This window comes from Polistes fuscatus, unplaced genomic scaffold (assembly GCF_010416935.1).
Source record: "Polistes fuscatus isolate 324 unplaced genomic scaffold, CU_Pfus_HIC Scaffold1, whole genome shotgun sequence".
NCBI classification, from domain to species: domain Eukaryota; kingdom Metazoa; phylum Arthropoda; class Insecta; order Hymenoptera; family Vespidae; genus Polistes; species Polistes fuscatus.
In genome coordinates, this window is record NW_025112997.1 from 9,561,284 (window position 1) to 9,584,195 (window position 22,912).

Here is a 22,912-nt window from a genome sequence, read left to right on the forward strand (position 1 = left end):
TGAGAAATATTGGTAAAGGGTTAGTGTTAACACGAAGGTGCAAGCGGAATCGCGCAGGTGCAAAATTCTGTCTCTCCATTACTTCATGCTACCTAACTGATTTTTATTCGGGTACAGTGTAACTCTTCAGGTTTTCGCGATATCAATTCGTTTTTTGTGATATTAAAAGAAGAAGAAAATAACCGAATAAAATTTCATAACAAACTTCGACGAAATAAAAAAAAATTAAAAAATATTACAATACAAAAAAAGGGGGAAAAATAAAGAAAAAATAAAATGTCAGCCGAATCGTTCGGAAGAAACGTGATATCGGTGAATTTGTTTCTTTTAAAATTCAGCGGAATAATACCGAGCAAAACGACACTATTATTAAACATCGAATGGACCAACCTACTTGCAATAATTTCCTTTTTTTCTTTAACAATTTATTCAATTACTTACACTTACGAATTCGTTAAAATAGTTAATACGATACATGTTGACATTGCGTTAGAATTCTTTTCTATGATCATATCCCTGATAGGTGGACAAGCACGTTACATCATTTTATTGATAAAAAGAGATAAATTTTTACGGATGTTAAACGTTTGCGAGAACCTTTGGATCGAATTGGATAAATCGGAAAAACATTTCGTTCGTAATTATGCGAACATAACTAAACGTTTGACTTATTATTATTTATTCGGTTGTGCTTTTACAATTTTTTTTTATGCAATTGCGTGCCTTTTCGTTTCCCCAAACGTAGATGAGAATAATCAGAACGAAACAGTTCAACGTAATTTACCGTACGCTTTTATAATCGAGGTTCACGAGTCACCTTATTTCGAGATTGCTTATGTTTTTCAATTAAGTAGCATGATCAATGTTGGTTTGACTTGTGTTGGTGTAGACACCGTTGGACCAGTTCTTATTTTGATTGCTTGTGGACATCTTAAAGTAATACAAAATAAAATGTTGTCATTGAACGAGGATACGAAATCTGAGTTCATTGAAGAAAAGGATTATGTGGATTTTCATCAATCTATTGTTTTGAAAGATGTTCAAATTAAACTTGACAATTGTATTAATTATCATATTACGATTTTGGAGTAAGTATTAGTGTATATGTATAGTTTTACAGATTAAAAGTATTGTACAGGGTGTCCTTAAAATCTAGACATATAAAAAATCTCATTAATTATAATATAATATTTTTTACTCAATAAATTAAATATGAGTGTCGAAAATTGTCCAAGATTGCGTGTCAGACTTTGTGGACACCTTGCATAATAAAAAAAGGATGAGTATTTAAAAATATTATTAGTTGTATAGATGTTATGTAATACCATAACCAATACCATGTGTATGTGTACCTTGTTAGATTGAAATGAAACTTTTTTGATTATCGTTGTGTTCAATGGGTTTATCAGCGAATTTTAAAGATAAAAAAAGAGAAAAGGATTTTGATTTATTATAATGTTTTAATGAAAGTATTGTAAACAATTTATATAGAAATATTTTTTTCACTCTCTTTTCTATATTGCAATTTTTTAAAAATTAGCTCATGTTAATTAAAATGAGGATTAAATAAAAAGAGTAATATAGTAAGATGCATTTCAAATAGTCATTTATTGATTAAAATAACGCGTTGAATGTCATGGAGGATCACCGGTGATCATTAGTAAGATAAATGCATTACATATGATTTTACATTTTAACTTATACTAATTCAACTACTTTAAGTAATATGTAACGCATAATAAAAAATTCGTGCTTAAAATTTGGATATTCATGAAATATTGAAAATAATTTGTTGATATAAATGAAATATTATTTTATATTTTGTGATTTTTTTTTAAAAACGATGCAAGTAGCTTACAGTAACTAAAAAAATACAAATTTGGTTTAATCTGATTGAAAATATATTTGAAATAATGCATTCGTTTAACAAATGTAATCAAAGGTAACGATTGTAGAAAAAAGAAAAGAGAAAAAAGAAAAAAAAAGAAAGAAAGGAAGACGGATGAGTGATAGAGTGAGAGGGATGATTTTGTTGGAAAAAAATATTTCTATAACGGTATACTTTTCATTTTTTATATTTTATCACATTCTCACACTTTTTTATCATATCTCGGTATACTTACAATTATTTCTCTTTTTTTTGTTTTACTTTAGTTAAACTTACGTTCCCCGTTTTCGTTACATTTTGTTTTAGGGAGATACGTTTGATACCATCGATACTAAATTTTTATTCAAAAATTTGTACTTATGATACAATTACTCGATTTACACTTGTAAAAAAAAAAAGTTTAACATCTAAGAAAACAAATGATGTGATTACACAATCATATGCATTTATATTTTTTGTATAGATTTTGTAAGAACATCGAAGAATTAACAAACATCATGTTCCTAACACAATTAATTGGCAGTACTTACAATATATCATTAGTTGGATTTAAATTAGCCGGTGTAAGATGAAAATTAATCATTAAATAAAAATCATTCAAGAGATTCTGGGAGTTACGTTTATGGATCGTTGCAGGATGACCCTGATAAGTACAAATATACTACACAGGTATTGATTGCAGTAATACAACTTTTCCTTTGCAATTGGCCACCAGATGTGCTACTTTTTGAGGTTCGTAACTTATATCGATCATAAAAATAAAATATTCTATTTTATTTAATTTTCTAAAACAAATGTAAAATTTAATGCGAAAATAACCAAAAGTTTTTACGCACATCTTCGTGCTAAGTTATTTCTGTAACATAAATCTTTTCAAATTCTTTATAAGTAAAAATAAAAAAGTATAATGGTTGCATCAAAGGTTTTGTATATGTATAAACAAAAAATTTATTCGTAATATTATATCTAACAGTTTCATAACATTTTGTTCTTATTTTTTTATATGTATAATTAAGCTATTAATGTTTAACTGTCTACTTTTAGGACAATTTGTATATATGTTTCAATTTTTTTTTAGACTGTTGCAATTGCTAATTCGACTTATTCGGTGCCTTGGTACAATTATTCAACAAAATTGAGAAGATCCTTAAATATTATTATTATGAGATCTCAACGAGCTGTACGTTTAACTGCTGGCAAATTCACGTCCCTATCTTTGGAAACTTTTGCTTCTGTAAGTGATACGAAAAAGAAAAAACAAAAAAACAAAAAATTTGCGAAGCTTAAATAAAAAATTATATTAAAATAAATCGTTTGTAAGTTTTGTTTCAGATGATTTCAACAGCAGCGTCTTTCTTTACAGTGATAAATAGTATGAATTAAATATGATAACGATGAATTTTTATCCTACTCTAATCTTGCATTGTTTTTTTGTTCATTAAAAAAAAAATTAAATATAATAAACAAAATCTTCTCGACAATTTTATTTTATTCAGAATTTAGTGTTTTTGTTCGTGTAAAAGGAATTGAAGAAACAAATGAAAATGATTCAGATAAGGGATAAAATTAAGTGAACTTTGACCTTGATAAAAAAAAAGTAATGTCCGAGTTATAAGAGAAAAAGAGAAAGAAAATAAAAGAGGAAAAGGCTTTTGGTGTAGCTCTTGAGTTAAGTCGAGCATCGATCATTTTCCTTTTGCTTTGGGGTTCTTTTCCTTCTATTTCTCAATTCCCCGAAATTTTTATTTCATTTTTTTTTCTCGTGATTTATATTTAACTACGATATTATTTATCGAATTATTATTATATTTTTAAACATTTATGATCAGTGTTTTAGACACATTGTTTATTTATTTGTTTATTTATTATTAATTATTTTTCTATTTAATTTACTATAATTAAATAACAAATAAATAAATAAATGAATATAATTAATTATCAAGATTATACAGATTAATACAAAATTTGTTAATATTTTTATTATAATAAATAATCGTTATAAATGTTCACATATAATGTGATCATTTAAACAAATATTAAGAAAAAAATATGTTTAAAAATATTGATCATATAAATTGAATACATTTTCTCAATTATATAATATTATAATAAAATTAATTAAATTTATCTGCATAGTAAAAAATATTTTTTTTTCTCGTGTATCATTTACTTAAAAACAAAAAAAATATGTCGAATAACCAAAATAATAAAAATAAAATTTCAAGAAAGTAAAAAAGTAGTAGTAGTATCTCAGAAAGGAAATCCATAATTATTGGCTGAAAGGAAAGAAGCCACGTTTCTTGAAAAGTTGCTTGTTTCGATCATTATAACACCGGAATCGGAAACATTCTATTGGCCTAGCTATCGATGATCACGTTCTCTCTCACTCTCTTTCGTTCCCTTTCTATCTCTTTTCCTAAATCTCCATCCTCTCAAAAAACAATGACGTGATAATCCGATGAAAATTTATCAACGTAGGTTTTTCTCATTCGTATTCACATAAAAGATTCAAATGTCCAAAGTTAAACAACAATCGTAGTGCAACACTGCAGGGGATGATTTAACGTAAAATAAAACAAAACAAAAATTAGATATAACATACCGTACATCTGAAGTTTTATTTATTGAACATGTAGTAGTCCCATATTGTAGAGGATGATTAACTCTGAAAAAAATAAAACAAAAATTTAATACAACATTCCGTACATCTGAAATTTCTTTTTTGAAGTTTTAACCATTGAATATGATAAGATATAAATCCTAATAATGTGAAAATATTAATAAATTGTTCGTATACATTAATCACTTTTAAAAAAAAATAAATAAAAGTGTATTGCCATACTTCTCCTCCTCTCTCTTTTTATTTTCAAATCCAGAAATAAACTAGGAGAAGGACCAATATTAATCGAATTTGATTTGATGACAGACAACATTCCTGCTTTGCAGATAGTCCAGACGATTTATCAAAAAGTTCGATAGCAAACCTGTCTTAGTCTCTCTCTCTCTCTCTCTCTTTCTTTCTTACTTTCTCTCTTTCTCTTTCATCTTTATTTATAATCCAACGAACAGACGGAGCAGTACTTTAGCAGAAGAATTGGATGGGATCTAGAAATGACCATCGGTCTCAGAGCTACTAGCTTTCCTCGTCTCGTGGGCGTTCTCATGAAAAGCAATGAGTTTCTCCACCTTTCCCTTACCCACTGTCTCCCCTTCTCCTCTTCTTCTTTTTCCATTCTTTCTCTCTTTTTTCTAGCTTTTTCTATATCCTACAAGCCGATTTCAACGTTTATAGGAGCTCCTGTTTATTTACCGTGTCACTTGTGTTATAGTTTCACCTTATCTCGCATCTTCTTCTCTTCTTCTTCTTCTACTACTTCTTCCTCTTTTATCACAGTTATTGTATGTACCTTGAGTATTTTATTTTGTTCTCGATAAGTTAAACGTACAATGAACGAGACAATAATCTAGTTGTATACAGGTCTTAATAGTAATTTGAATACGAATTTGCATCAGGATCATGTCTGAGATGACTGATTTAATGTGAAAAAATAAGATCAATATTTGATATAACATTTTATTTATACGAAGTTTCCTATTGGAGATAATTGATTTTGATCTTTGAACTATCGAATATCATTTGAATTGTCGATTATTTTGATTGACTGTTTTTATGTGAATTTACGTTAATGAATATTGACAGTGACGTGATCTAATTTTTTTTTATATTGATTAGTATTATTTTACAAGTATTGCTAACAATGTCTCCCCTTCTTTCTAAATTATTTTTCATTCCCAAAAGCAAATAATATGTGAATGTATTCTCGATTATTCTAGTATATCTTATCATAAAACTTCGTGATTATTTATAAAATAAAGTAATTAATTAATAATTTTTATAATATTGAATTCATAAAAAGAAAATACAAAATAAAATTAAATAATATATAAAATAATAATATAATATAATTTAATATATTTAAATATATTATATAAAATACTTCATATTTTTAATATTTTATTTATTATATATATAAATAAAATTATAGTATAATATTGTATAATAGTAATAATAGTATAATATAATAAATAAATTACAGTTATGCGATTCTGAAGTCACCTCTTATCGAGAAAATACGAAGAAACTTTTTCCCCGACTTAATATATACTAATTTGTTATAAATATTGATGAATTATTAAAAATATTGATTATAAATGTTAATAAATAGCGACTTAACCAATGGTAATGATTATTTTCTAGCTCGGAACTTCTTTTGAATTTTTCTAATAAGATTCTACTTTCGTTGCCACTCAAAGGATAAGAGATCTTGCGAAACGAATCGCAGACATCTCAGTTTTAGTATTTTCCTCTCTCCTCCTCTCTCGCTATCTTTCTCTCTCTCTCTCTCTCACTCTCTTTCTTTCTCTTCAGCAATTACAGGATAAGTGAGTTCTCCTGTAATCTTGTTATATTTGCCGCGATCCATCTGAAACCTTCTCGTATAAACCTTCACAGCATTCTACTATTTCTTTCTTTTTCCTTACACCAAATATTCCACCCTCTGCCTTCACCTATATACCCCTTACCCCTATCTTTACTTTCTCCCCTCCAAAATATCAACTTCATCTTATGTTAGTTCGATCAATGATCCTAATATACAATCATTCGTTGTTTCTATAAAAAATTGATCAGTTGTGTATGTAACAAAGTATTGAATTGTTCAATAAATAATTTAACAATGTTTATTCTTATTATTTTATTCAATTATTATTAATTGAAATTAATAATTGTATTTATTTTTGATTATATCAGTCATCGAACATGTAATTTTATCCAAATTTTCAGTTAATCAATAAATAATATTATAGTATTTATTTATTTATATTTAATTTAATAAGATAAATTAATAATTTATTAAATAATAAATAGAACATTATTAATTTGTAGTATTTTCTATTAAAAGTGTTTAGCATTTTTAAATTTAAATAAATAAAATAAACTGTTTTATATTATATTTTGTATTGAAAATGTTTAACGTTTTATTCGAACAATAATAAAGTATATATTTTATTATTAAAATAAATCATTACACAACTAATATTTAATATTTTATAATTAAATAAATAACACCCTATAGAATATTTTATTTACTGAAATTATTTTAAACAAACGACACTAATATTTTAAACCTTTCAAAAATTCCAACGACACATGTAAACTAACCTCATTAATTAATCCAAATACCAAACAACTTATAATTTAACTTTACCATTCAACTTTACTTGATGTAACCTTGAAGCAACGGATATATAAAACAAAAAAATTCCAGTACTTGTATAGTCGAACTAGAGATAACAAAATAAATAAAAAACAGAAAGAAAGAGAGAGATAAGAGATAAAAAGAGAAAAATAGCAATTCACTTTGGAATTAATTGCAAGAGACGAAGATGTGTTGATGGGAGTGAGTGGTAGGTAGTGGGATAGGGGAGGGGGATGTTAGTTGAAACGAGAAAAGAGCTGCCTGCCACGAACAGCCCTTCAGAAAGGTTGCTCCTGCTACTGGAAGGAAGGAAGGAAGCAAGCAAGCAAGGAAAGAACGAAGAAAGAAAGGAATGGTGAATAGGATGAAAGGGTGAAAGAGAGGAAACGAGAAATACTCGTCCGTCGTTCTCTGATATAGTCAGCAGTACTCAATGTACTTCGCACAATAAAGAAATTCCGCGATCTTCGACGTAGGTGATGATACTGGCACACGCGACCTAAGAAGAAGGTTAAATGAGGAATAGGTATTGAGGGGTTAAGGGAGAATTCAGAAGGTGAGGGGGTGATAGAGTGACGTGGGTAGGAATGGAGGAAGATGGGAATGACTTAAGAATTAGGAATCGAGAAGGGGTGCAGGTTGAGGGGTTGACTGGTGAGTACAGTAGAGGGTAAGCAGGGAGAGTGAAGTAGAGGGACAGAGAAAGAGCTGCTGATGTCGAAGTGAAGAAGAAGAAGGAAAAGAAGAAGAAGAAGGGAGAAGGCTTCTTGGCGAGTGTTCGACGAACTTCAACGGAGACGTGCGATCCTCGAGAGTTAATGAAATCCATTTTGCCTGGTGACTACTTTTTAACCCTGAGAAATCTTTACTCGAATATACAGACAACATCGATGCTGCTGTAAGATATTCTACTCGTCTGATTTTATTTTTTCCTACCTTTTTTTTACTTACTTCTTTTTTTTTCATTCGTTGTTGGGGTATTGGTGTTGTTTTTATTTTATTTTATTTTTTCCTTGCAACCGAAATCGATTGGTAAATGGTATTTCATTGGTTGGTAGGATGAATGGTATTGAATAAATTCGAGGTGGTTGGTTTTTTTTTGGTACGTGTTTAAGATGGAGATATTATTTTTTAAATATAATGGAAAGGGTTTTCTTTTTTGTATATACAGGGTGATTCACTAACTCTTACCACCAAGATAGCTCCGAAAGTATGATAGTAGCAGAAAAGTTTATACAACAAAAGTTGCATAAAAAATTCAGGAGTATAATTTTTTTTTAAATGGAATTCTATATTAAGGTACTTATTTTCTGATAGTGACTGTCATGGCGAATCCAACGATGTGCAATATTAAGGTATTTGAAGGTTAACGAAGGTCAAGTCTGGCGAACCAGCCAGCCATGGTACAACTCCTCCGTGTCGTGCTTGCGTCAGGGTTGCGTCAGGATTGCGTCATCCTTTAGGTGTCTGACAAAGGACGGAACAGATATCGTCCGAATAGCGTTTATTTGTTACTGTCAGGTTTTGTATTCGCCACGACAGCCGCTATCAGAAAATAAGTACCAAAACACAGTATTCCATTATAAAAAAATAAATGTGACCTTTAAATCTCAGAAGTGACTAAACCTAGCAAAAAAACTGACGTCATATACTCTCGAATTTTTTATGCAACTTTCGTTTATAAACTTTTCTGCTACTATCATACTTTCGGAGCTATCTTGGTGGCAAGAGTTAGTGAATCAACCTGTATATATCGAAATTGAATAAATGTTTGGAGATATTTTAAATAAGGCCAAATGATTTTTGAAATACTATAAATATTTTGAAGTAATTCTAATTTCTTTTTTTTTTATTGAAAAATCCGATATTAGACTTAAGAAATTTTAGAATGGAAGAGAGAGTAAGAATATTTTTTAGAAAAATTTTTAACAATAGTACTATTAAAATGTTAATAAAAATATTAGGAAAAAAGTACTATAATAATATTAATATAATATTAAAAATAGTAATAATTATACTATTAAGAATTAATATAAATATAAATTTATTAGTAAAAGCAATGCTAATACAAATAGCAATAAAAATGTTAGTAAAAATTGCTATTAAAAGAATTAATGAATACACTGATAAAAATACTAGTATAAAAATATAATAACAAAAAAGATAGCAATACTATTCATAAATAATATTATTGTAAATAATAATTTAAAAAAATAAAATACTAAAATTACTTTACATATACAAAATAACTAATAACATTTAAACATTTACATATTCATCAAACAAAATACTATAAATTACTATGCTACTTTTTAGCCAATCCGATAGGAAAACAAAAATAACAAATTCAAGACAAATTAGAAACTAGAAATAGAGAAAGGAAAGAGATAAGTCGATCGTCCGTTTCGCAAACGTTACGTTACCATAACAACGACATGAATTGGCATAAACAAACAATCCAAATCAGACTAATCGTTACCATCTCGTCATCTTCGTAGGAAGAAGGAAGGAAATACTATGACCCGATATCAATGAAAATTATCTAGTTAAAATTAAAGTAAAGTCTTTCATTGCCAATTGGACGATGATCATCACTGTCGAGAAAAACTTTCAATTAACCCCATTTGCAAGATGACGAAACAATCAGGATTTAAAACTTCCTTGCTTTATCATTATCGTCTCATGAAAAATAAAAACCATTTTTAACATAAGCGGTAAGCTGACTCGTTTAAAATTAAAATCTTAATTATTAGATTAAACCAAAAAATTGATTGACATTCTCCAAATCGGCATGAACTTTTCGGACATTCAATGGCATTCCGTAATGACTTCCCAAAAACTTTATGTCGATTTTCTGAAAAACGTATTTAAATTTAAAAAAATATATATGATTTGGTAAAAACTCGTTGGTCAATCTAACGAAATTTAGAATCTTAATTTTATCTTAAAATCGTTTTATCTGATTGGTAAGAAGTTAGTTCAAAGTTAGGAAACTTAGAAAGTGTTCATAATGCCTTCTTGCTTTTGTGGTATGTGTGCGTATATATATATATGTGTGTGTTTCTCGTCTCTTTCCGTCTCTTTCCGTCTCTCTCGCAAATAGTATTCGCTCATTGAATTCTATTCACTTCCGACGGCTGAAGTTGCACGTCGATTCGATTACACACCCCTCTGGTCTCTTGGTCTCTGCTTCGCTTAACGAATCTTTCACGACGCGTCTTGATTCGTCTACTGCTCGTCTTACTTTCGTCAAAACGTCATACATATATACGTACACCTGTATCAATAATTATCTGTAATATGAAAACCTTGATTTAAAATTTGCTTAAAAAAAAACTTTTTAGTTTTTTCCCCATAAAAATTGCGTTGTCAAACTTTGACAATGATAATCAATTTTTCTATGTTATTAATTAAATTTTGTTTAATTTTACTTTTTTTATAGATACACGTACTGTCATATTGATTGCAACACTTTAAAATTTGCTTTCGTAAATTTTAAACATTTTTTTCTTCCTTTTTTGTTAACAGTTGATTGCAAAGATTTGAACTTTCAACAAAAATTGTGAAAATTTTGCATCTCTTCCAACGAAGAACAGAAACTTTTTAAAAACCTGCACATTCATAAAAATAAATTCAAATGAACGAATTGGGATATTCAAGGATGTTAGAAATAACAAAACACGATTGCAATTCTCGACAGTTGGTTATCATTCATTTGGATAGAAAATGGAACCGTTTCAAACCTAGACATACAAAATTTGTTTAAATCAGATGAAATCTTTCTATTTTCTTTCATTTCGGGATCTACTGAGTTCTCAATGAAGGAGGGATACTTATCATTATCAAAATCAAGTCAAGATTTTCAAGTCAATAAACCCTAAAGGCGGAACAACTCCCAGGGGGTCCTTCAACGTTTAAACTTTTATCCGATTTCTATTATTTTATTTTATTCCTTTCTCATTTTTCATTCTATTTTCTTCTTTTTTAACTTATCACCATTCCCTTCCTTTCCTTTACTTTCTTTTTTCCTTCCTTCTTTCCTACCTTTTTAAATTTTGTTATAAAAAATAAAAAAAATAAAAAAGTAAATCAATATAAGCTTACAAATGCAAAATACAGAATTGCAACAATGATTATTAAAATTTCAATGTTTATGCATGATAAATATATAAGAAAATGTGTACCATTTATACAAATAAAATATGCCAATTTACGTTAGAAACATGCTAAATGTGTTAATATGATAAATAATTTAATTATATGTTATATAATATGATATTCAAAATATACATTCTAATATAGAAGTGATAACTACAGCTATACAAGTAATTCGTAAAAATATCAATAGAATAGTTCCTTCTTATGAATGCATTTCAATATATATATATATATATATATATGGTGTCCTCTAACTGATGTTACAAGCGGGTAAGTATTAATTTAATACTCTGTATAATAAATTCTAATTAAATTTAATATAAAATATAAAATCTATTTATTCTCTCTATCAGTATATTTATCTATTATTAGTAAGTATTTTATAAAATAAATATATATATATATGATCATTAGATATAAATATTTTATTTAAAAGTAATTAAATTTTGTCAATAAATAATTCATTATTTAATCTGTATAAATGTTAAATTACAAATGCTATTAAAAAACATTGATGTATTAAATAATAAATTAAAATTATAAATATTTTGAAATAAATTATTAAAATATAAATTATATATTAGTTTATTATAAAAAATTTTAGATCAAGACATTACATTTTTACATTAATTAATATAATATAATCCTAATCAATTATTTATACTACTTATGAAAAATATTTAAATATTTCAACAAAATAAAATCACAGCCATATCAAATAAACTTTCTAGTTTATAAAATTCCAATGAACTGTGTTTTTTTATTTTTAATTTCCATTCCATAACAATAGAACCATTTAAACTTTACGAAACTTTTTTTTTCATTTAACGTATTCCTGAACAATGGACCATTCAACTGCTAATTACTCATACCAGTTTATCCGTGATCGTGACTTCACTTTGAAAAAAGTCCATTTTTTTCTTGTTTTTTATCCATTTCAGCTTATCGTACCTTTAAGACGATTATTTATAATAAACGATTACGTCAACTACTATACCAAATCGGCTCAACGAAGAGGATTCAGTTTTAGCAACAAGTTGCACTACCTCGCATGTTTTCCTCCCGGGAGCTTGATAAAATCAACAAGTGAGTTCGCTTTCTGTGCCTGGAATTTATATGTCACCTTCCCGAGACTTCGACTCCACAGGTGGTAATCGAAAAACTTTTTAAATCATAAACTTGTATACAATTATTCAATAATTATTTTGTTATCATTCAGAAATAAATATATGAATTTTTATACACAAGTGTGTGTGTGTGTGTGTATATTCTCATATTGAAATTGTTATTTTTAAAAAGTCGTCTCAGAAAGTTTGACGATCAAATTGCGAGGACTTAATCTATATTTAAACAAAAAAAAAGAAAAAATGTTTTATAAAATTTATCAAGTAATAACCCTTTTGTTAGAAAATTATGAAAATAATTTTTAATTGGGAACCTGTTTTTAGTTTTTAATTTCTCATAAGTATAAATCGAGATATGTAAAGGTTGCATCAGGGTCGCGTTAAATACACAATTCGTTCATAATTTTGTAACAGTGTTTTTCACAAACTTCATTCCCTTTTTTGTTTTTGTAATGTAGATTAAGCTCTCACAATATTATTAAATGTAGGACACTCTGTACGCCACATATGTTTTGTAAATTTAAATTTAAATTTTTTTGTATTATTTTTTTTCTATAGAGTTTTTTTTTCATATGCAGAAAAACGAATGAATTATTCTCTCCCAAAAATATTTGAATAAATTTTATGCTTTATATATCCATGTAAGTATTGTGATTTCTCATTTTTATTATTTACGCTCGTATTATTTATTATTTAATTGTGAAACTATAATTATTTTTATTTATCTTTATTAAGCCTAATTATTAAAGAAATTTATTTCAAATATAAATTGTCAAATATTGATTAAGTGCTTTGATAGTAAAATTTAAAAAAAATTCTGAAAGTAGAATAAATTATTGTGGCACCTTTGAGCAGCTTATTTAAAAATATTTAAAAATAAAAACATATAGACAGAAGTTGAATGAAAGTGGAAATGAACTTAATTTTCATTAATTACGGAATAATTAAACAACTAATAAATCTATATTTGACATATTCGTGAATTTACACATATTTACATTTTTTACCAGTATAAAGTTCACACATCTTTCATATTTTATGTGCATAAAAATCCACAGCTTTAAATAAATACATAAAAATGGAGAATCAAGTATTTAAAAGGCAAAAGTTTAATATTATTTTTGTTAAACAAGTTTTTTGATCATGCCAATGTTTTTAAAAGTAGACTCTCAACGAGTAGGATAATTTTTCTGATCACGTAAAAGCTATAAAAAGGAGACGTAAAAAATTACTGAATCCCAAAGCCGATGATATGTGGAAATCCAAGAGGATTTTTTCATCGTCAGTGAATAATAAAAATTAGATACTATTTTCAAAATATTATTTTCAACTTTTCTTTCATTTCAAAAATAAAGAATCGAATAAATAAAACAATTATTATAATTTACCAAAAATCGGCAAACTTTTAAACTTCAAATCCACACATTAAGACAAAAATATATTTTAATTATCAATAAAATAACGAATAAAAAATTGATCCTATCGATTAATTGTGTTGATAAGTATTGATCAAATTCTAGGGACTATTTTTATTCGAGTTTTTATTTTCATTTAACATATATGGGTCATATGATATGTAAATATTGTCCAACAATTCGTTTCATAATAAAATTTATTAATAAAATGCATGGATAGATTATTGAATGGAAAACTCTTTACATATACTTTAATGTTAAAATGGCAATTTTTCATAGAATTATTTATAAGCATGATGTACTTAAAATCGACGTATTTCGATTTGTAGTGGTACGTGATAAAAGGCATCTTAATAAAGAGCCAGTTCAAGCTCAGGGATCCCTTCATATCGAGAATTCTTCGAGATCTTTGCATTCCTTTTGGTCGCACATTACATTCCTTTACTATACTTAGATGCTCTCATTTCTCGGCCATGAGCGTCAGAATTTTAATAGTCTATTATTCCTTTCTAAGCAATTTTTCCTAATATTTCATTTGATTAATCGGTATTCCGTTAATTAATTCGATTAATTAATTCATTCATTTAACATCCATTGTTTTTTTATTATAATTATAAAAATTAATTAAGATAATGCAGAAGAGGAATAGTAAATACTTACTTTATGATTTCTATGAAAATAATTCATTTAATTAATGAAACTCAAAAATGAAAATAAAAATTTTTAATTTAATTATTGAATCGTTATATTTTACGTATTATTAAGAAAGAAAATCATTGACTAATTATTCCATAAAACATAACAAGAACAGTTTAAATACAATCTTCCATTATAATTTCTAGAAAATATAATAATTCTCCAATAATAAAAATTCAAACATACCCAAATTTAAAACCAAATCATTTAATTTTCATATTTCAGATAATATACCAAAATAAAATCATTGACTAACTATTCCATAGAACCTCACTAAAAAAAATTATAATATAATCACCCGATTCTTATATATAATTTTTACAAAATAATTCATTTATTTAATGTAACTCAAATATAAACAAATTATAAATCAAATCATTAAAATTTCTTACTTTTTTAAGTATCAGTCCTTTGAAAAAATCCTTGACTAACTATACCGTAGAATGGAACTGGAATATAAGTAATAGGAGAGTAGGTGATTTTATCGCGTACAGTTTGCGAGTATAAAATAGTGGGGGATGAAGAATGGTCCGTTCGTTCGTTGGGTTAGTTCGGTAGTAGGTTTGGTGCATGCGCCCAAGTGAACTTTTGACGCGCGCGACCATTCCTCGAGGATTGAGAAGAGGAAGCTGAAGAAGCAGACGCAGAGAGACGCAGACGACGGTGGGTAGAGCGACGGCCCCGAGCCGGAAACACCGGGGTGAGATGCACCCTTATCGCTCTTATCGCTATCAATCGTCCGTGGGGTTTCCATCTGGGAGCACCGCATTTCCACGAAGGCTGATTCAACTAACAACTTCTGACTGTATCCTAGATTAACACGGACTTTTTAATCCCGTCTAACGTTCTCTTCAACTTCGGGGTAAGTACTTCAGCTTCTTTTTTTTTCCTCGTTTTTCTTCCTCTCCGTTTATTTTATTTTCTTTTTATCCAGTGATTCAAAATTTTACAATTTATTTTTATACCGTATAAAAATATTTGAATGATTGTTGGAAAAAATAGTAAATTTTATCGTAAGCTTGCGTTATTTTTCACTCATTGTTTCTTCGTAATTTTTACTGAAAGAGGGTGCCGATTAAGTTGAATTGTTTTAATATTGTAAAAATTTGACTCCCGTTATATTTGGATTGTTTGTTTAAATTATTTATTGATTAATAGAAGAAAAAGATATTATTTAGTATTACTGATAAATCCTTGTTAATCTTAATATTTAATATACTAGAAAAATATTTGAAAATAAATTTGAACTATATAATTATTTATATCAAAAAATATTAAGTTCTTTTTTTCTAATTTTCACCGAGCAAAAATCGATAAAATTAAACAGCAATTTTTCTTAAACGATCGGAAAATAATTCAAAATATAATAATGTAGTTACAATGAAAATGATCAAATTATTAAATCAATTATTGACAATGAAAAGAAACCGAAGTGTGAAATCTTTTGCCGGTGTGAATTTCAATTACACGTTAGACAGGAGCCAGGTGCGCTTTTCACTTGGGAATGTGTGTTTGAAGTGAACATATCCTGCGGGAAACATCTGACCGCTTCCGGTCACAGTTTAAAGACCCTCTTTCTTATCCTAATACGGTATTTCCTGATTGTCATTCGTCGGAACGCTTTTCTCATTTCCACGTGTCACTTGCACATAATTATCTGATGTGATCCGTTCTACTCATCATTCAATATGAAAACTAAGCAAAGAAACTGAAAGATTTTATTGATCATAGTCATTAACACGTTGACCGCCGTGTTGGTCACCGGTGATCTCAACACGATCAATAGTAAAAATACATAATTAGAATAAATATCGATACTGATAAATTTTAAAATAATACCATTGTTTTTATTAGGGTTTGAAGGAAATAATGATATACAGAACATGCAAAAATAGTTTTATTAATACAAGAAAAATATGCATGTCATGTAACGACGTTTTGCCTGTACGTAATTGCTTAATAAAATGCAATCTTCATCATCAGAACATTTCACTAAATACATCGCTAACTTCATCCTAAAATCGAGAATTAAAATATTTTTCGAGTTACTTGTTTGTATAATACCATTTAATATACAACACAAGTAATTAGTAAAAGTTCTATTGCCAATTTCTTGTAACATTTTATAATTTTTCGCAATGAATAACTATAAACAGTCATTTGATCAGACAAATCAACTACAGATTTCCATAAATTCTAATTTACTACCATTTTTGAAGAGTTTGAAACAACTGATAATCACAAAAATGGTCTACAGCGCCTCAAGAGTCACCGATGACTTCATCACAAATAATTCATTAACGATTGCATAACGATTATACAACTCTCTTTATCTGTTGTAAAAAAAATTTCAACAAAATATGCATTCTATAATAAAAAATTCATCTAGGTGCCACGGGCAAATCACGTGAAGTGCGCGTGGCAGTCAGATGTTAAAAAATATCGATTATAAATAATACTTAATAGTCTATAAATACAAATAATTTGATCTTATTATCAATCATTTTTTGATTGTTTGACAAGTTTTTGTCATTCAACAAGTTTTTCAATGAACAAATTTTGGAAAATTGGAACTAATTTTTTTTTTCATAAATATTCAATTCAATTAACAGATATGTAAAAATAACGAAATAGAAATAAAATTTGAAAAGTAACATAAGTAACAAAATTACTTACTTAAAAATAATTGTAAACGTTCGGAAAGTGTGAATTATGCTGATAAAACAAAATTAGATATATAATATATATATGATTGTGTTCAAATAATCGGGAAAATAAAATTAATAGTACCATAATTATTATACTTAAAAAACAAAAATAACGTGTTAACATGTGTAAAAAAAAGTAAATCATGTGTGTAAATCATGTAAATAAAATTTATTAATTATATATAGTACCAGTTAACAACGGAAATAATTAAAATATCGAAATAATTCAAATTTTTAAAATATCAAGAAAATATAGATGGCAAAATAATGATTTTAGCTCGAAAAAAAATAGCAAAAACTTCGAAAATGATGATCGTTAAAAGCGTTTAGGTAAAAGCAAACGATGATATCTGATTGATTCTTATCAGAGATTTCACTACTCTTCTTCACCCTTCTTTCATAGTTTCGACAAAATCATTCGACAGGATAGTGTCTAACAGTTACAGGGTCCTAAGGTTAATAGAATGATCGGTAACAAAGTTATAAAGCAATCTGCATAAACCTGTCCCGGTACTTTGCACTACCTGGGGAGAAAGTTCTCGGCAGTAGTGCAGGCAATGTCGCAATTAACGACAATAATACGATTACCTGCTCGTCAAGGACCGTAACTGAGAAGGTTGACACAGTATCCTTACTCTTCAAAATGGACACGCGACCATTAATGTAAAAAAACTATTAAACATCTTTACACATACTCTCATCTTTGCTTGGATTTACATTATTGGTTTTTTCGTTTTCTTTTCTTTTTTGTTTGTTTTCTCATAAATACAATATTTCCTTTCTTTTTATTACAAGAAAATATTTAACAATATTTTTTTTCTGGACAGTATTTTGTAAAATATACTGTCAGTTATGTGAATATTATTTTTTCGTTTAGAAATAAAATATAAATAATAATTTATCAGTATTTTTAAAATAACATGGTCACTATTTATAATAGAAACAAGGTTGCGTCACTTTATTACATATTAATAAAATCTGTTTACATACTAATATTCCTTTAGACACATTTAATTATAAAATTATATTATTATAAAAATTAAATTTTAATTTATAAATTTTCCAACATTGATCATTTTAATATTAAATAATATATTTATTAAATTTTCCAATAAGTTCATGAAATTTTGTCTAACAAGTAAATAAACCAATCACTAATATTATATACTTAAATTTTTATCATAAAAACAAACTATAATTAAAAAATATTGATCCAATATAAATATCAGCTAATTTACTATTTCGAACTTATACTACATACTTAAACTTTTATTATAAAAACTAATTAAGAAATATTGATTCAATATAGATATCAGCCAATTTACTATTCTGATTAACCCATAACTTTCAATTTACAATTTAATACTTCTATAAAATCTTGGTTACAAATTTCTTCATCTTCAACCTAATTGAATCGTAAAGTGTAATTTTCTTTCGTGCCTTTCTTTTTCACCCTTACTAATCTTTTTCCACCTATCACGTGTGTTGTCATTTACATATATCCCTCCTTTTTCTCTCTTTTCTTCCTACCCATGTCTTTTCACGGATTTCAGGATACCGAACGTAGAAACAATTTTGTCTTTCGTTTGTGATTTTACGAGGAAATAGAAACGAATAAGAACACACAAAAACTTGTTCGATTGTTCCTTGACTTTACGATACTGTCATTTAGATCCTCTTTTATAAAATTCAAACTACAATAGACTCTCGTATAATACAGTTAATGTGTTACGTGTTATATGAATCTCCCGTAACAAGAAATTGCGTTGTATGAAACATTTTTCTCGTGTAACATAATTTTTATTTTTTTTTTAGATATAATAATTTTATTATTATTATTATTATTATTATTATTATTATAATATCCTCTATTTGTCACGGGTTTCCCTTTTAATCGTCTCTTACGACAAGTAGGAATTACTGAGGGGTTATTCTTACCCGCCCCCTCACGGGTATTATTATTATTATTTTAAATAAATATTATAGCTATGATTAAAATTCAAATTTGTTAACAAATATTGAAAACCGTTTAGAAAATATTGATTATCTTCATCTTTGCTATTATTACAAATAACTTTCATTGTTATTGAAAATATTTGTTATTAGTTCTTAATTTTAAAGGGAACGCGTGTTATATGAGACTCTAGTATATTTTCTTTAATCATTTGTTGATTTCTTGATAAGTATCAACCTTGATAGTAAATATGTTGTCTCGCCGTAAGATTATGGGTAACATATTATTCTGTTTTAACTCCGCCATTCGTATTGGATTATTACTGACAAACATCTGTTGATATTCAAATCGAAGAATCAGTAAATACCGGATCATTTGTACGATTAAACGTCTTCTATCAATCCTCTGCTTCCGTGTAAGTTTATTATTTCATAAGTTACGATTTCTCTCTCTTATGTAAGAGAATTTCGAGTAATATTATTAAAATAATGTAATAGAGAGGGTTTATTTAGCACGTGCATCGTTATACATTTTTCGTTATATTCCGATAATACATTTGTGGTAATAATATACAGTGTTTCATTTGTTCTTTCCAAAATGTTTTCAATGTTCTTACTTTCTTGTTTATTCGGTTATTGAAAATTCAACGATATTGTTGTTGGTTTGTCAATGATGTAATTTATTTCAACGTTTCGTTTATAAATATTATTTTGAAAGCATTATCAATAGTCAAGGTTTTTATGCGAATGCTTATATTAATGTACGTATACGAAATGTTCCTGTTTTTTTTCTCCACAAAATTTTATTATCATATTTTATAAGTAAAAATGAGAAAAAAATGTTATACAAACATGAGCTTTTAAATGCTTTAAATTGAATTTAAAACTAAAAATTAGGACACTCGGTATTTTATCATACGTGTATTTTTGTATGAAACTATTCTAAGAGGTTATTCAACACTCTATTATTATTATTATTATTATTTTTTTTTTTTGAATAGTTTATTATTTTATTATTATCATTATTACTATCATAATCATATAAAAGATAAATTTTAAAACAATAGTTAATATACAAAATTGTTAACAAAAGTTGAAAATTATTTAGAAAATACTAATCACATTAATATTTAATGTAACATAAATTAACTTAAGTAACTTAAGAAAGTAAGAACATATAATTTGCTGTTGTGCTACGAGTTTTCATTTTTATTGAAAATATTCGTCGATGGTTATTAATTTTATTTCATTTTATTTTATTTTATTCTTTTTTTTATTATATTCTGATCGAACAGAAAGAATTGTTTAACGCTTCACAAAAAAGCCGCGATTTCTATCAGAGAAGTGTGGAAAAATTGTTCGTGTTCGTTTCTATGTGGAAAAAATATTACGTTGGTTATAAATTAACAGAGCAATTGCACGGAAAACTTTATGAGACGTAAAGACAAAGAACCGAGAAGGGAAAAAGGGTTGCTCGATTACTCGCACGATCAAGCTTTATAATATAAACAGAAAAGACTTTTCCATTTTTCGTTCCTTTAAAAAAGACAAAAAATCATATTTATTTCGATAGATATCAATCTTATTATAAAGAAAAACCAACGGAACGAACATATTTTTTTCCAACATTTTTGTTCGACGATATCAAAAATTAAACGTTAATGGTAAAAGACAAAGATTCATTCGATCTACTTGTTGAACCACGAAGCAACAGTTTGCTCTTAACAATTGTTCACAATATCTTCCCTATTTTATTCTTTTCTTCTTTCGATTTCTATTCTAATCTGTTTTTTCTTTTAATCTTTATTTTATATGTTTTTAAAAACTACTTATGTAAAAATTCAAAGGTTTTGTAAGGACGATTATAGGATTTGACCTAACAATTGTAAATTGTTCACAAACTTCCTCGTAACCCGTATCAAAAGTTATTCTTAGATATAATTAAGCCATTCATTCATTCGACAAAACTGCGTTATATGTTCTCTGAATGTAACTGGAAACGATAGTCCCTTTTAACTGGATAGTAACTGTGCAAAGATTATAACTTTGACGATGCATGCTGGTGGGTAGATAGATAGATTTCAAGAGTTATAAGGGATCCTAATTTCTTATTTCGTTTTGTCTTTTCTTTATTAGAATATATTCCAAATAATTCGATTAAATTTAAAATCAAGTATATTAATTTTATTTCTTATCATTTAAGTGTACTTTCAATAATACGATTGGGGGTTAATTATCAGATCTATTTAAATTGCTTTTGGATAGCATATTTAAATTTAAAAGAGTTAATAGAAGCATTTGATTTGTAATCTAATTTTTTGTTTTTAGTTTCATTTTCTTATCTTTAAGATTATTTTTCTTTAAGATATATTTCAAATACATTTATACAATTTTGAGTTTTTTTATCAGGCATATTAAAATTGCTACTGGGTAGATAAATTTAAAAGGTTAAAAGGAACATTCAATGTATACCCTAATTTCTTTTTATTTTATTTTTTATTCCTTAAATATATATTAAATAATATGATTAGATTCGTTATTAGATAATTTAAAACTGCTATTAAGTAGATAGTTTCAAAGAGTTGGAAATGAAACTTGAAATTCGTCCTAATTTCTTTTTCTTTGATTTATTATTTCTTACAGTTATTCCAAATAATATGATTAGATTCGTTATTTAATATATAAAGAGAGAGAGAGAGAGAGAGAGAGAGAGAGATAATCATTGATAGATTTAAAAGTTAAAAGAAACACTTAGCATTCACCCCTGTTTTATGCTTTATTTTTCTCCAAATATATTTTTATTCCAAATAATACAATTTGATTCTTTTATCAAATATTAGAATTGCTATTGAGTAAATAGTTTTATAGAGTAAGAAATAAAACTTCAAATTCATCCTAGTTTATTTTGCTCTTATTTCTTATCCCTTAAACATATTTCAAATAATACGATTAAGCTTATTACCAAATATATAAAAAAATCTATTTTCTTGATCGTTTACTGTGATATATCGGACCCACTCTATCGCTACTACTATTACTATAAAAATAGTCATTTCAATGACTTGCTTTTTTTCAAGAGAGTCCTTTTAAAGCTAACGCTAGAGGGTGATAGTCACGTTTTACAATAAATTCGCTGACCTCGGACACACTGGACAAGATTTTTCTATTAGCAAACTTGCTCCAACGTTTCCCTTCCTTTTACTCTCTTTCTCTCTTTCTCTTTATTCGTATTATCATGGGCACAGCTATGTATGGGGTGTCATGTAAAATTAAAAAAAAAAAAGTATGCGTATGTGTGAATGTGAAAGAGAGGAGGCAAATTAAAAAAATAAAAAAAAAAAACAAAAAGAGAAGGACAATAAAGAACTAAAGAAGGTGCGAATGTAGTAGAGATAACGAGGTCGAATGAGTCGGCATACAATCAAGGGGGCCCACTTCATCACCGACCAACCATGTGAGCTTGTCAATTGCAAAATCCTGTCAAACCCTTTCAACAATCCCCTACAACGCATCAACATCCCTCTCGACACTGCCAATGCGGCTTTCCCATTCCCTATCTATCTATCTATTTATCTATCTATCTATCTAACTATCTTCTTGGATTTTTGACCATTCGTCCTTCAAAAAGAAATTATTCTTTATTTAAACAATTGAGCTAAGTTATGAAAACAAGATACTGATACATCAATAATCTCAAATTGAATAAATTTTG

At 27.3% G+C, this 22,912-nt stretch overlaps 2 protein-coding genes across 2 annotated transcripts in view; both read left to right on the forward strand.

The window, feature by feature from the left end:
- The first annotated feature begins 276 nt into the window (after positions 1–276).
- On the forward strand, positions 277–3,271 carry LOC122522576 (odorant receptor 30a-like). Its single transcript, XM_043643771.1, has 6 exons — positions 277–637; positions 746–1,088; positions 2,352–2,451; positions 2,525–2,620; positions 2,967–3,122; positions 3,221–3,271. Exons 1-6 carry the CDS (start codon positions 277–279, stop codon positions 3,269–3,271), a joined length of 1,107 nt encoding a protein of 368 aa, XP_043499706.1.
- An 11,884-nt stretch (positions 3,272–15,155) lies between these two features.
- LOC122517971 (synaptic vesicular amine transporter) overlaps positions 15,156–22,912 on the forward strand; it is a 37,198-nt gene continuing 29,441 nt past the window's right edge. The window contains exon 1 of the mRNA XM_043636609.1: positions 15,156–15,401. The gene's annotated coding sequence lies outside the window, so the exon portion shown is untranslated. The remainder of the gene's footprint in view (positions 15,402–22,912) is intronic.